We start from the raw sequence: 16,541 nt of genomic DNA on the forward strand, positions 1-16,541 counted from the left end.
CAAGTGGTGCTGAATAAGATGTACCCGTAAGGGTAGGTATATGTGATGACCTCCTTAAGTATTGAGTTTGACTTCTATTTGCTAGCATTCAGTAAGGTGTACGGATACTAAATGTAAACGCTATTTAGCATGGTAAGGGTCTTGCGGTTGCTGTACCTACAGTGTGTCGGCACTCATCAGTAGACCCAGTGACCTTAGAAGTAAAAAATCTTCAACTGAATGAGATTCCGGCTCCAGGGAGACAGATAAAGTCAAACCATTTGTACTGGAGCTTACAAAACAAACTCTCGGATATAAGCCCTTGTCCCTGCGGTACCTCATTAAAAGTCAAATTAAAGGCCGGTAAGAGCTGCTTGGATATTTAATTAGATATTTTTTGTGATTAAAAGGCTACGAGGACTGCAGAAGAATTCATGACCTTTTTGTGATCTGAGCTGAAAAAGTTGAATAGATGCTGTTACCTGCTTGTGGGAGTTATCCTTCTCCTTTCTGTCTGTGAGGAATTTAACACTTTGCGAACAAATGTGGTAGGGACATATTTGAAGCTAAAAGGCAAAGCATCTACTGTATTTTTTTTTTTTTACGTTAATATATAATAGAATTAAAGAGCTTTAAATAAGTACTGTTCTTGAATTGAGCAGGAACGCTGCTACTAGCAGGACCCATTCTGCACCGCTAAGTAAAGTAAATGCACACAACTTCCTTGACTTAACCAAAGTTAATATTTCAGTAAAAGTCGTGAAAGTGTGCCCTTTATTGTGTAATCGTACACAGAGGCCCAGGGAAGGTTTTTCTAATGGCCTGCCTTGGTCTTCTGATTGTCAAGAATATAGAACTTTATTTATAGATTAAATAATCTATATGCTGTGCTAGCTAAAATTCTAGCAAAGAGATTTATCTTCAAATAACCATAAACTTTAAAAATAATTGGCTTCTTCAAAAGACCATGATCCTGGTTCCTTTTTAATGACTTTTTCTGTAAGCAGCCATGTCCCGTTGACGTAGAATGTCCTGCATCCTACTTTTCTTCAAAACGAGCAAAGTTTTGGGTATTTTTTCAGGTAGTATCCATGTATAGATTAATATTGCATCATTCCTTTTTGCCAGTAAAAGTTCCACTTTCCTGTCATCAGTTGAAAAAAATGACGTTTTGTTAGCAAGGTACAATGCTCTAGGCCGTTGAGTAGGTGTTCTTTTGTGCAAAATGCAGAGGATCTACAGTAGCTTGCCAACGTTGATGCTCGTTTTGTTTTTCAGTGATCCTTAAAATTTGGTTGAGGCAAACCTCTTTCAAGTGAAGGCAGAGCTTCTCTGAGCATCATATAAAATAACTACAAGAAACAATACTTTTTATGCCTACGTTTGGAATATGATTTTCTTTGGAGATAAAAACCTTTCCAAGTTCAAGAAGTTTCATCTACATAGGGAGTGTCTTCCGTTGCCGAGTATGGCTAACAAAGATATAAGGATTCCTCGAGGGCAGAAGATGGTATTAATTCTGTATATATTATTAACCTCTTTAAATTAAATTTGGAGAAAAAAAAGAAATGAGAAAAATCCTGGCACAGTTCTGCTTAATAGAGTCTTATATTTCATTACTTTGACTGTTTCAAGCCTCGCTTTCAGAATCTGAGTTGAATGCCTTCGGGGTATCATCATTTTGCACAAAATAAATATTTTATCTTGCACTAATAAATTCCAGGACGAGACTTACGCTTTTCAGCCTTTCAGAATAATAGAGGTCAGGCAGGGAAAGTAATAGAATCCCTGTTGCTGTTCCACAGGGATGAATAGGTTCGGTCATACAGAGCTTGTACTCGGGCTCAAGCAACATTCAGCTTTCTACAGGAAACGTTAACACGGATTGTAGATCTCAGATAAAATCAATGTATTTGGTGTCAATGCCCATGTCTGCATGCTCTGCTCCAAGTACAGACTGCTTATCTAAACTCATTTAAGATAAAATCGCTATATACCTTATACATTTGCATAGTGTAACTGTGGCACTGTCAATGGTTTTAACAATTATCTTTTATTTATAAAGCGCCAGCAATATATATATATATATATATATATATATATATATATATATATATATCATTTTTTTTATTTTTTTTAAATTTGCTTATAGTTCTTAAGTTTTTAACCCATGAAGGGACTGGACTCCAATTGTACTTATACTAGCAACACGTCAGTGTTCAGCTACCCATACATGTTATAAGCAGCTACTACTCCAATTGATTACAGTGGGCACTCGGCTCAATTGACTAGAATGGGAGTGTTGCTGAGCATGTTCAAGGAGCATACTAGAACTGCCTCCTGCTTTCAATAGAGGCAAGTGGGGGTAGGGTTACATGGTAGGGTTACACATGGGCGTAGGAACCGGGGGGGGGGGATGGGGGGACAGATCCCCCTCAGTAACTCATGCGGGGGGGGACCGATAATGAAGAAATCCCCCCCAGGGCCGTAGGAACCCCCCCCAATAGAAACGCCGCAGGTGCGGCCCGCGAGACCTCGAGGTGCGGCCCGCGAGACCTGCTACAACAAGAGCTCTGCTACTTACCTGTGGGAGGGTCTTCTGTACTGCAGAGGAAGCGGAACCCAGCAGAGTTCACGTGACATCACATCACATCACATCCTGCTTCCTCTGTGCAGTACCAGAGAATGCAGGGAGAGGCCGCGCCCCCTGCTGAAGTCTGTGAGCGGCATCGAGGGAGGGTCTTTGAATGAGTATGCGTCATTGAGGGAATGAATCTGAATGAATGAGTATATGAATGAGTGTCTGTGTGATAGCATGGATGTGTAAGTGCTGGAACCTAGGCATGATGGGACTGTGATTGCTGTTAGCAATCACACTCCTATCATGCCAAGTCAGCCAGTACATGCTGAAACCTAGCTAGCTGCCCCCCTTGTCTATTGATGCTGCCAGCAGTACGGGGTCTGCACATCACTTACAGCCACCCTGTATCAGCATGTACTGGCTGACTTGGCATGATTGGACTGTGATTGCTAACAGCAATCACAGTCCCATCATGCCTAGGTTACAGCATTTACTGGTTGGGTGTGTAAGTGCTGGAACCTAGGCATGATGGGACTGTGATTGCTATTAGCAATCACACTCCTATCATGCCAAGTCATATTGCTAATTTTTTTTGTCCAATTGTGGTGTGTTACCTACTTTTATAAAAAAAAAAGTGTTTTTATTATTATTTTTAAAGGTGGGGGGGTCATTTTCGGTTTTGGCTAAGTGAACCGTGAATGTTTTGGTCCAGAATTTTCATTTTGGTGTATCCCTAGAATAAATAGAACTATTTCATTTTTAATTATCCTGAGTCCTGAATTTGTCATCACAAAACTTTCTAGGCCCAGAAATCAGTGAGAGGAAAAGTAAAGATTTTGTGTCATTTACTTTATTTTAATCTGCATATTTTATTAAAAGCCATATTTTCTCACAGTGAAAAATGAGTGCGGCCCGCGCACGTATACAATTCTGATGAAGTGACCCACTGCAGAAAAAATTTGGACACCCCTGGGGAAGACAGTGAGAAGTGGGGGTAGGGAGAGGGTAGCTAGTGAGAAGGGGGGGTAGGTAGAGGGTAGCTAGTGAGAAGGGGCGGTAGGGAGAGGGTAGCTAGTGAGAAGGGGGCGATAGGGAGAGGGTAGCTAGTGAGAAGGGGGGTAGGGAGAGGGTAGATAGTGTGAGAGATGGGGAGAAAGTGGGGATCTGATGGGGGAAAATGCTGTCCCCCCAGATTTTTAGGGGTTCCTACGCCCATGGGGTTACATGAGATAGAAACCTCATTTTCCAGCTAAAGAATGCCTTGACATATGTTCATGCGGTAACATGCACCGGAAACCATGCACATTGACTCCAATATGTATTTAACATTAAAATATGGGTCAATTGGACAATTAAATAATGTCTGACTGGTGATCCTTAAGTGAATTCATAGATTCTATGAACTTAATGAACTTATGTTGCTGATATAATAGAATACCCCCCCCCCCACACACACACACAGAAGCACACATGTGCTACTGAAAGGTGACTGCTCTCCAACTAAAGAATAATATACTGGCGAAATCGAATCCACAAACTATGCCATAGTCTGTAATAACTACAAAATCTATAAACAAGCAAAAATGAACTAAAAGATTGATCGATTCTTGAGTGTTTGCACATTTTGGTTGCTGATAAGAGTGTTCATCTATGTGAGGGAGGACAGCTCTGTATAAATTATCTAACTTGTGTTCAAAGCAAAAGCTTATTTCCAACTCTTCAAATGGACACGGGTACGTTTTTTAAGATTTTTATTTTTTTTGGTAGCTATATATATAATATATATAAAACGAGTATTGAGCATCATAAATCTGTTCACTTAATATGCTCTGTCCCAGATATCACCCACTAAATAATAATTAATCTTGGTTTTCTTTCAAGCTGCCCAGCTGGACAATATTGGATTCAGCGTCATCCGGAAGTGTATCCAAGCTGTGGAAACGAGAGGTGAGGACAAATCCAGGCGTATGAGCAGATGGCATTTTGCTTAGGTCAACCTGAGGGAGTCAATCAAGGTTACGCAGCTGTCTGCACCATTGTTTGTTGCTTGGCTGCCAGTGTTTTATTGTCTTTAGGAAAGATACGATATGTGTCATAGCAAACATCTGAACAAAGTTGACTAGTATGGTTTCAATTGTCTCAGGATAAAAATAATAGGAAAGCAAAAAAAAAAGCCTTCAAAATGGAATTGCAGTGGCCTGTTAATCCTCAAAAATTAATATTCAAGACAACTCAAGTGCATTCAAAAATTGATAGAGGTTGTGTCAAAATATTGCATGGTATTGCAAATAATTGCTATGCTTACATACGTTTTGGTCTGTATCTATGCGGCCTTCTTTAGGACAGCAATAAAATACAAATACAGGCAAAAGGCAGTACTAGCTATGACCTAGTTCCATAATAATGGATGTGTGCATCGAGCTCTGACCTCAGCAAGTGCGGGAAAGGAAGCCTGTGATGACCATTCTTACTTTTCATGCGCCTATAGATCTGGTTGGTCTGTGTGAGATAATGTTTTTGGGAATATAGTTTTGGTTTTCCATTGGCGATGGTAAAGAGAATCCATTGGATACATATACTTCTTATAGAGAGAAACAGAAAAAAAAAAGCCATAAAATATGCACCAAATAGTGTTACTTTATTATTTCATTATCACACCAAATCAAAGTATTACCCTTCTCATGCCCAGTTGTAAAGATACATGAAGCTGCTTCTTCCCACGCAGCAGCTCTTTCTTGGTCTCCGGGCCTCTGCACCTCGGTTACTCTCCTGATGCTTCTAGTCTGTGGCTAAAGCTGGAGAAGATGTCTAATGTTACAGCATGAAAAGGATGTACAATACATAGTGGCAGTGATGGCTCTCAGAACATGTGGCAGTTGATGGCTGCAATTAGCATTTAAGGAACCAATTAAGTCTGCTAAAAAGCAACTTGACCTTTTGAAAACCTTTTTTTTTTTTTGAATGCACAGATAGGCGGTTGCCATTGTCTCATGCTCAACATTCACCATTGCAGAGAGATTCCACTCTTCCATGGTTTGTCCTTAAAGTTAGAAATTGACGTCGGCTGATCACATTTAGCAACCTGGTAGTACTAGCACAAAAACCCTTTCTTTATCTCATGTTGGGAGGGCAACAAAGCATTTTGTTCGATGCTTCAGCCTAAAAACTAAATGACTGAAACGTGTTTCTTAATTAACTAGGTCATTATAAATGTGTAAGAGCAAAAAGAGATGTTTCCTGTTATCTTTCTAATTAGCTTAAAATATCTATTTTCTACAGGGATCAATGAGCAAGGGCTTTACCGAATCGTTGGAGTCAACTCCAGAGTTCAGAAACTCTTAAGCGTTTTGATGGGTAAGTGGCATGTTTCAAAATATACTCAGACACATTTCATCCTACTAGTGTTGTTTAATATTTTTTACAGTAGTAGAATAGGAACCCTGAAAAGTTGACGTCCATAAATCACAACTTTAAACAACACTATTCACTGTAATGGGTTTTTTTCTGTATATTTTCTGTTTACGTTCTGTTACAAACTCTTTCACTAATTAAAACCTTTACGATATTGAGTGTTGTCTCATTTATACGATAGGATTGTTTGATAAAGAATTATTTTTGCAATGCGTTTGTTTAATCTTCCGTAAAAGTGATTAGCTCCAATAATTGGACAAATCAAACATTGACGTATCAATGAGGTTGGCTTTAAAGGTGTAAGTTAGTGATGGACGACCCTATAGCGCTTTCATCAATGCAGCCAAATGTTCAAGTATAAGACTCGCAGACTATAAATGCAGCCAGTTTTTTTTTTTTTTTTTTAAACGTTCTCCAATCTGCTTGCGTTTTGTGGGAAGTATAGTATGGAGCGAACCGGGTGCCATACATAGAAGCTAGTGGAAAAGTTAGTTTAAAAGCAGACATTGCACCAAATATAAACTTGGTATTGATATGTAGATCTAATAATTATCCATATCAATGCTATTTATGTCAGTTTTTGGTGGACAAGTCATAAAATATGTCTGCCATCTTATTGTGCAGTTCATTCTGTTTTGGATATTTATTTATTAGTAATTTATAAGTCACTTGCCACTTCGTGTTTCTGTAAAATACATACCGGTTTATAGTCATACAAGATAAACAGCCAGTCTGCATGGGGAAGAATGGCTGCGTGTTGCGAAATATCAGATGCTCAGCAGAAGAGTCAGCATTTTTCCTTAAAAGCCACCATATGTTTAGCGTAGTGTATTTAATGCAACATGCATTAGATTTTTATGACCTTCTGTGTGGATTTAGGAGGTATACAAAGCTGTGAATAAACATTGACTTGGGTAAAGGAGAGGCGTATCTCCTTTGTAATCCATATGATGGTGTAATTTTGCACCTTTTTCTTTTAACCTTTATAACCTTTTTGTATACACTCATACATAAAATGCTGGTCCTAGGGGTTTTTTTTTCTGGTCATTCTCCGAGTCTGGTCACCGTGACAACAGAGGTAATTATGTTGCGTAATCGTCAGAGGCTGCCCGACTCAGTCTTGCAGTGTCTAACTCCCAGAGTAAAGCCTGAAAATTGAGAGACAAATGGTTCCCTCTTTCGGGAAGATAGTCCTCTTCTGTCTGTATTCCTTCTTCTGATGTTCCTCTCTTTTAGGAACTCAGAATGTTCGGTGTGTATGTGTGTCTCGCCGTGTTCTACAGCCCTACAACACATATATATATGGAAATGTCAAGTGATGTGTAGATAACATATATTATTTATCTTTGCATAGCAATGAAAACAAATCAAACCTTAGTGAGTAAGTGGGACCTCAGTAGGTAGGAACCGGCAATGTCACGTAAATCTGCAAGTGTTTAAACAACAATAAAAGTGTAAAGAGGTATTTGTTAGGAGACATATGCACAGCCAAAAAGTGCGGCCGGGTGCTAAGTGCAACCTTCTACTGCAGAGGGCAGCAACGAGCCTGTATCTCGGAGCAATATGTCCCAGCGATCTCTGCATAGCTGCTGTAGATAGGGATGTGTGCGGACCATTCATCACACCCCAATGTATTATCTGATTAGTGAAAGGACGCAAAAGGGAACTTATAAACGCAGCCTTCTTTGATGTAGGTCAGAACAGATGGGGACATGATCTGTAGCATCCAGAGGTTATAGAACGGCTGTTAAAACCGTGATGGGAAGCTCAGATGATCTATCCGTATTTCGTGCCCTGAACAGCCATGATTCAGCTATAATAAAACCCGATATATGTACCTAGGGCTCACGCACAGAGTTTAACACATAGTTTAACCTATAATCCTATGGGTTGCTTTGACCCTTTCTAGGTAGAATTAAAGGGACACTGCAGCCATTATATGCACTTTAAGGTTTTTACCCCTTCTCCTGCCCTCCAGCTGTTTTTTCATGCAGGAGATGTGTTCGGCAAACGCAGGCGAGTTCTGGTCAAACTTTGTGCCGCTAACAGAAAGAGCTCCCATGGATTTCATTGGGAGTGCTTTCCTGCCACTGATTGGCTACTTCAAGCAGCCAGTCAGCAGCAAGAATTGTCGGACCATACAAAGGAGAAAGGGAGCTTCAGCTCTGTAGCTGCAGTTTCTGCCTCAGATAAGTGCTTTTCCACATTTTCCAGTGAATTAAAAATAGTATTGAAGGATTACAGAATTTTAAGTAATAAAGTAACGCAACAAAAGGTACATACGAGTGAATGCTGCCGCACTATTAAACATACCTTTAGCTGTCTCTGGCCTGCGTTGAGGACACATTACCATACTGTTCTCAGCACTATGATTTCCTGGCTGTTGAACTTCGTTCTTTATGATCGCATTTGCTATTTGCTCGCAGTCTCTCTTACCATTTGAAGAACGTTTGCTCACTGCAGTTACTGTTGTCTTGTTGCCAGAGTTTGTGTTACAAACATTTTGGCATGGTTAGACGCTCCGTTTCATAAACCAGTAGATCTGCCCTTGCTTTCTAAGGCTTTTTGTGTTTATTACCATTCATGTATGTCTGCATGTCTGTATATATAAACATTAAGTAATGCATAACTTTGAACAGCGTTGCCTCTATACACCTACGGTAACAGAATCTGCAAGGGAATAAGAGAATAGGAGTATAGATTATCTGGCAAGATAGGTTAGGATGTGTGTAAATAGGTGAAAGATGGACATCCCAGAGAGAGGCAACTAGTATGGAATGTGAATGTTCTCCTTGTTCCTTGCATTATGGATTCCTTGTTTTAAGGGCAGTTGAGGACAGCAGAGCCTTTGAAATTGGATTGTTGTTCCAGCAGTAGCCAATGTAGGTTCGCTCAATTCCACTAGGAATTCCATAATGGGATCCGTATCCGCTGGAGTCCTAGAAAAGTACTAGCATTAGTGGAGATTCTTTAATGTTTATCTCTGGACATGGACCATTTGCAGTCAATCAAGTGAGGATTATTTATTAAACTGTGCGTTTTAGGTGACCTCTAATGCATTGTAATAGTGCATAGTAATTGAATATAAGTTACATAGTGACTGCCTCTTGAGTTTGTCCTGCACATTCCTTCACAATGAAAGGTTGAATAGGATATGTAGTTGGTCCCCCCCTTTTTTGCAGCTATAACAACTTCCACTCTTCTGGGAAGGCTTTCCACAAGAGTTTGGAGTGTTTAGTCCTGGAATTGTGGCCCGTTCATCTAGTAAAGCGTTTGTGAGGTCAGGCAGTGATGTTGGACAAGAAGGCTTGGCTCGCGATCTCAGGGTCAGGGCTCTGTGTGGCCCAGTCAACTTTCTCCATACCAATCCTTCCATGTCTTTATGAACTGTGGTAAACTGGGTATCCAGATTCTCATTGCCTCTCAGAGAGGTGTGGAAATTAGCAGCTTGACATGCAGATGACTGGAGAATATTAATTATCTCTGCACAGGCTAATTATGAAATTGAAACACATTTGACTGCGTCTTGAAGAGGTGTTTCTCTTACATGCTATAAAAAGCCCCCTGGCCTGGCAGACATTTGAGAAATGCCTGGTAATGTTACATAACAGGATTTTAGTTGGAGGCTTGGCATTAGTCAAGATAAACAGTTTTCTAAATGTGGCTGCTGGATTTATTCTGCTGATGGAAAAATCCTTCCAGTTTGGCCCCGAGGACATTACAGTGTGATGTAGTGTTTGTATTGTATTCAAATATCTTACTGTACTGAACAAATTAGAATTTAATCCTAAATTCCTAGCTCACGGTGGTGTAGGATTGTAGGATTCCGCTCACACAATTAGTAAGATTGCAGCCTTTCCCTGAACTGCTTATATTTGTATGTATGTGCAGTATTTTCCCCTTCCTGATTTCTTCTATTTTTGCTTATTTGTCATATGTAAATGTTTCAGATCATCCATCTAATTTTTATGTAAGACTGAAGACAACATGTGTAAACACAAAAAATGTAGCTTTTAGACGATCATTTCATTTATTGAAGGTAAACAATAAACCTATTTCACCCATGTGAAAAAGTAATTGTCTCCTAAAGCTAGCAACTGGTTAAACTACCCTTGGCATAGCTGGTAACGAGTCTTTTTACATCACTGTGGAGGAATTTTGGAGATTTTTTTTTTTTTTCTTGGCAGATTTGTTTTAATTCAGCCACATTGGAGGGGTTTCGAGCATGGATCTGCCTTTTTAAGCTCATGCCATAGCATCTCATTCAGATTCAAGTCAGGACATTGACTAGGTCACTCCAAAACCTTCGTTTTGTTTCTGTTGAGCCATTCAGAGGTGGAGCTGCTTGTCCGCTTCGATCGTTGTCCTGCTGCGTATCACAACTGTGCTTGAGCTTTGTCACAAACTGTTGGTAGGATTTTCTGGTATGGGGCATACAAGTATACCACACTGCTTGTTTGTTCGTATGATGTTCTTATTGTGGAATACTTTGTTAGCTTTATGCCAGATGTCACTGGACCCATGTCTTCCAAAAAGTTCCACTTTTGACTTGGGGGTCATCAAGATGTTGTTTATGGATGCCTTTTTCTTATTCTGGAATCGTGAACACTGACCCTTACTGAGGAAAGTGTGGCCTGCAGTTCTTTACATGATAGTGTGGATTCTCTTGTGACCTCTTGATGAGCTATTGGAGGTATTTTGGTAGGCCAGCCACTCCTGGGGGAAGGTTCACCCCCATTTAAAGTTTTCTCTATTTGTAGATAAAAGGTCTCACCATGGTCCCCTGAATACCGGTGTGGTTCTTTTATCGTGTTTCATTGTTGTGTTCCTATTGAGACTGCTTAGAATGCTGGAGTCTGTTGTGAAAATACCTGGTGAGATATGTCACAAATCCATGGCCTTGGAGGCTTTTCATGTGCTGCAAGTTACACACAGTAAGCTAGCAAACAAGTCAGTAGTCTTCTCCTTCTGTAATTGAAAATTGTCACTGTCCCCCTGTTGTAATAGTGCTATAGAATCTATTGACACTCTATAAATAGATGTAATGTTAATGTTTTTATTTATTTTTTCCTTGGCATGATTCACTGAACATAGTAGTATTGTTGTGTTTAGCATCTCCTGAAGCCCTTCAGTATTCTGACGTTTGAAAGGTATTAACAAAGCAAGATGTCCAAGAATCTGCCTACAGTGGGCATTTGTAGTCCGCAAGACTCGTTCCAGATGATTACACATATATCAACATAAGGGGCAGCTTTTTGGGTATGCTAGCGAGGGGGAAATTGTCCCCAAAGTAGGCCAGAATTCTTTGTGCAGGGTCTGCCCCCCTTAACACGAGGCTGGCCCCTCCTAACACCATGGCATTTGGAACTGTATACTAGCAGAAGTGGAGCTGAGCTTGAGTGCATTGGGTATGGTATAGAGTTGGGGGAATAGGGACAGGTATACTTGGCTAAATGGGCTTTCCATCCTAAAGTCCTTTGCTCACCAATTATCTCATTGTGGTCTGTTTACCTTGGAGCAAACATTGATCAGGAGCTCATTTGCAGGAAATATGCTGATAGCTATTGCCAGAGAGTTGTCCTCTTAGTGTGAACCCTAATACTAATGACATTTACATTATTGCTGCAGTTGTCTGACTATATAAACAGAGAATAGTCTATGGATGGTCATTTTTCATTCCTAAATCAGGGCTACCCAACAAGTAGTTTTGCAGCTGCTGTTAAACCACCAACCACCATGATTCTGCATGTGCTCTGGCAAATACCATATGATGGTTGTGGGAGCTGTAGTTGGGCAACTGCTGGATGGGTACCTGCTGGCTGCCCCAGCCCTGAGTAAAGCTAAAATGAAATGAGGCCACCACCGTAATTCGGTACCAGTGATTGGCTGGAATTTTAAGGATTTTTCTGCTTGGCATTAAGGGAGCCAAAAGATGGCAGATATTTTCACACTATTGGCCTGGATATTAGTGTCATTTTCCCCTGAATTTATCACTTCTAGTTCTAGCCTATGTCTTATACAAATGCCAACAACATGCCAAGTACTGCTATTTACCTGTGCTTACCGTATGGCCACAAGGCTTGTTACAGTAACATGCTATTTTGCATGGATTATATCACTCTTTCTCCATAGACAACTGAGTGTGTTGCGCCATTAATTATTCTTTTGCAGTAACCATTTCTACAGCTTCTACAGTTCCTTTCTTGTGTATATTTCAGATCCTAAAATCATCCCGGAAGCTGATGCTGAAATATCATCGGAGTGGGAGATAAAGACAATAACTAGCGCATTGAAGACATACTTGAGGTTTATTAAACATTTGTTTCTTTGAGTCTCTTTAACTGTTGCAATCTTTATTTAAGGTATAAAGGTAATTTTGCCACATTAATCACTTGACTAAGCAAGTGAAGAACAGTCCCAGAAACCAGGTTAACTGAAACTAAATAAATTAATTTAATTATTGGCTTCTGGGACTGTTATTTTTGTGGTATATCATATCAGTTGCTGAACCCCAAGTAGAGCTTATTCTTTACATGTTACGTTTTTGGCACCATTACTCCTAAGCAGTGGTGTGCTCCATGGATAAGTTATATTGTAAAGGTAATTTTACCTGCTTATTAAGTACTTCAGAAATAGTCATCTGTGGGCTGTGTTGTACGACCTCTTTCTTTTGAGAAAGAGGTGGAACATAATGTTCAGTGACTCTTTGATCTTCTTTTTATTCTTTCAATGGTGGTCTTCGTGAACGGTTTTGTTTAACTTCAAGAAGCAGATAATACTGATCTTGTATGAACCCTGTACAGTATAGTAGAAGCCCAAAGATGAGTTTTAGTGATCCCCAAAAAAGTAATTTTAACTCTGTTATAGTATAATAGTTATGGGTCCTTAGTAATAAAAATTAAAAACAAAAAACCCCATGGGTGTCTCCCCTTTGCCTCACTGCTTTTATATTATTAGTTCAAATATCAATGGAGCTACATTTTATCTTTCATAGGTTTTCCTTTCTCTGTAATTCCATTTTAGCCGAGAACGCTCGTTCTATGAGCTATACCGGCAGGATAAATTGGCTTCTGTACACTTACATGAACAAGCCAGCAGACTATTTGGAAATGTGGATTGATTTAAAAGGGCTATGTATTTTTCTCTGGTGTAGCCATAATTCCCTTGAGCTACCAGTTCATGTTCTTCCATTGCTCACTTTTATGTATTACAGGATGCTTCCAGGGCCACTCATGACATACCAGTTTCAAAGAAGCTTCATCAAAGCCGCTAGTAAGTTTCCGATGCGATGGCCTTTCCTTCCTTTTATTCTTTTTGTAAATGCAGCTTTTGTGGAATGCTTTGTGTCCGGCAGGCAGCCATCACGCAGCCATCTTTCCTGTGGTATTTGTGTCTAACCTTTCTGCTGTATGTGTAACTTCTGCAACCATTGCAACACATGCAATTAATTGTACGGTGTAAACGGCTGATGAGTCAGCATAAATGATCAGGTAAAATACCACATAAATGGCAAAGTCTGTCTAGTGGAAGAAACGGTCTTGGGCAATGTTCCCTCTAATATTTCTTAGGTGGTGTGCGCAGAAAATTTCTCTTGTGCAAAAATTTTCCCAGACCCAAAATTTTGTGCGCACAATATGCTTCTGCAAATGCTAAATTTAAATTGTTGTTCTATATTTTTGGTACAGCTCGCTCATGGTTAATAACACTACATTATAGTGTGATAATGTAGTATTAGTTACACAACAGTATTACTTACTGTAATGTTTTTTTAAAGGTGAAATTCTCACTGCATAAGTAAATTATGAGCGAATCACGAGCGGAGGCTCCAGGCCGCATAAAGGATAAAAAAAACCACACTCTTTAAAACTGCATAGCTTCTATCGTTAGGCAAACATTGACAGGGGTACAGCATAACTTATCATTATTTACTAAGGCAGACATTGACGGTGGTACAACATAACACCTATCACTATATACTGAAGCAGACATTGACCATGGTACAGCAGAACATCTATCACTATATACTGAGGCACGCACTGATGGTGGTACAGCATAACACCTTTCACTATATACAGAGGCACACATTGACCGTGGTACAACACAACACCTATCACTATACATTGAGCCAGACATTGACAATAATGCAGCAATAACCCCAATCACTATATACTATGCCAAACATTGATGTGGTGTATGCCTACCACTTTAGTGTCTGGCCTAGTATTAGATTATATATATATATATATATATATATATATATAATATAATACTATGCCAGACACTAAAGTGGTAGTATATATATGTGTATATATATGTGTGTGTGTATATATATATATATATGTGTGTATATATATGTGTATATATATGCACCGAAATGAAAATGACCCCCCCACACACACACCTTTAAAAACAAAAAAAAACTTTTATTAAAAGTAATACACCAAAATTAGACAAAAAAAATCAATAACAATATATATATATATATATATATATATATATATATATATATATATATATTATATATATATAATATACACCGTATTTGCTCGATTATAAGACGACCCCCCAAATCTGAATATTAATTTAGAAAAAAAAGCCTGTATATAAGACGACCCTATAGGAAAAAAGTTTTACCAGTAAATGTTAATTCATCTAAACTATTTTTTTTTTTAATAAAAGCTATGATTTAGAAAAATATTTTGGTTTTATTTCCTTCTATTTTCCAACCTGCCCCCCAGTTATGCACATCTTCCCCTAGAAATGCCTTATACCCCCTATATGCCACTGTGCCCCATGATATGTCTTTTAACCCTCTAAATGCCACTGTGCCCCATGATATGCCTTTTGACCCCCTATGTGCCACTCTGCCTCCAGAAATGCCTTATACCCCTATATGCCACTGTGCCCCATGATATGCCTTTTAACCCTATATGCCACTGTGCCCCATGATATGCCTTTTGACCCCCTATGTGCCACTCTGCCTCCAGAAATGCCTTATACCCCTATATGCCACTCTGGCATTTAGAGGGTTAAAAGGCATATTATGGGGAAGAGTGGCATATAGGGAGGTTTAAGGCATTCAGGAGGCAGAGTGGCGTATAGAGGGTTAAAAAGTCATTTCTGGAGGCAGAGTGGCATTAAGGGGGTTAAAAGGCATTTCACAGAGCTAAAAAAAAATAAAAAAATACCAAACAGTAACATTGACATAAAGGCTCCTATTTTTTGCGAGACAGTTGGGCGCTGTCCTGTTTTTTTCTGGACAGTGGGGATAATGGTCCACCTGGGGAGACCCTCTGATCTCTGAACAACCCATGGAGCTGCTTTTTCAACAGAGCTTGGGTGTGGGGCCATCTTGCAATGTTGCGCAGCTGAACGCTGCTAGGTGGTTCTTCTGGTGGGGTGGGTGTACAGCCTCTTGCCCTGTTCACTTCTGTACCAGCCCAACACACACATCCTCATTTGGACACCTGAAATGTTGGAGGGGACAAAAGCAAACTAATCTAAAGCAATTACATAGTTTAAAAAACACAAAACTAATCAATAGATTTTTACCATCAATAAGTGTTTTGGATACTTAGACTGTATTAATAAACATACACTATAATATACTTGACATATACACTTTACTTAAAATCTGTTATTATGCAATTCTGTTAACATTTTAAATATTTTATATATTCTATATCATACATATTAAACATTACAATAAGTTCAAATACAAAGCAAACGGTCTGTGCAGATTTTATGCTGTTTTTCCTAGTGTGTTACTAATTATATCAAAGGACATGAAATAGGATACTGTAGTATTTCACAGATGGTTAATTAGGAGTACATTCCTTTGTATACATAGCAGCTTGTTTTGCCAAACTGCTTAATAATGAGCAATTTACACTTTATTCGTTAGCGTGGGGCTGTTTTGATACAACTGTATAGTATATATTACTTTTTAAGAGCACGTTTCCCACAGTAGAGCCATACCAGGAAATCTAATTTTATGTATGAAACCAAATGTCTTGCGTTTGTCAGATTATTTTAAGGATAATTTAAAATGATTTACAAGTAATTTAAAAAACAAACAGTTTCCATTTTTCCATTACTTACTCCTACCTCCTACATTGGATGATATGTTTTTTTCTAAATGTACACTGCAGTCCATAGAATTCTGTAAAATAAATAAAAATCAAATCAAATGTTATATGCGGAGTTTAATGTTTCTCATGTCTAATCATGATCTCTCGTTTTCGTTAAAGAACTGGAGAACCAGGAATGTCGAATAAAGGAAATTCATTGTCTTATTCACCGTCTCCCAGAAAAGAACCGTCAGATGTTGCATTTAATAATAAAACACTTGGCAAAGTAAGTTTACATTCATATACGTTTTATATAAGTAGACTGTTGTGTACTTCCAAGCAAATCCAGTTTAGTTTTGGTAGTGCTTCTAAGCGAGCAGAAAGGAGAACTACTTAGAACCTTCCTTGTGCTTTGAACATGAATGGCTTAAATGTATTCAGTTGAAATAATTTTAACTGTGGACGGATTACAGAGGAGCTGTCATGGAATACCGAGTACA

The 16,541-nt window shown here is 39.0% G+C and overlaps 1 protein-coding gene across 1 annotated transcript in view; it reads left to right on the forward strand.

Moving 5' to 3' along the window:
- The window catches only part of LOC149297890 (rho GTPase-activating protein 26), a 154,578-nt gene that overhangs the window by 72,903 nt on the left and 65,134 nt on the right, over positions 1-16,541 (forward strand). The window contains exons 13-17 of the mRNA XM_089488026.1: positions 4,442-4,507; positions 5,840-5,914; positions 12,190-12,277; positions 13,185-13,243; positions 16,222-16,327. Coding sequence (XP_089344152.1) covers positions 4,442-4,507; positions 5,840-5,914; positions 12,190-12,277; positions 13,185-13,243; positions 16,222-16,327 — 394 coding nt within the window. The remainder of the gene's footprint in view (positions 1-4,441; positions 4,508-5,839; positions 5,915-12,189; positions 12,278-13,184; positions 13,244-16,221; positions 16,328-16,541) is intronic.

Source organism: Sceloporus occidentalis, unplaced genomic scaffold (assembly GCF_023333645.1).
Source record: "Sceloporus occidentalis isolate IW3139 unplaced genomic scaffold, rSceOcc1.0.p SCAF_36, whole genome shotgun sequence".
NCBI classification, from domain to species: Eukaryota; Metazoa; Chordata; class Lepidosauria; order Squamata; family Phrynosomatidae; genus Sceloporus; species Sceloporus occidentalis.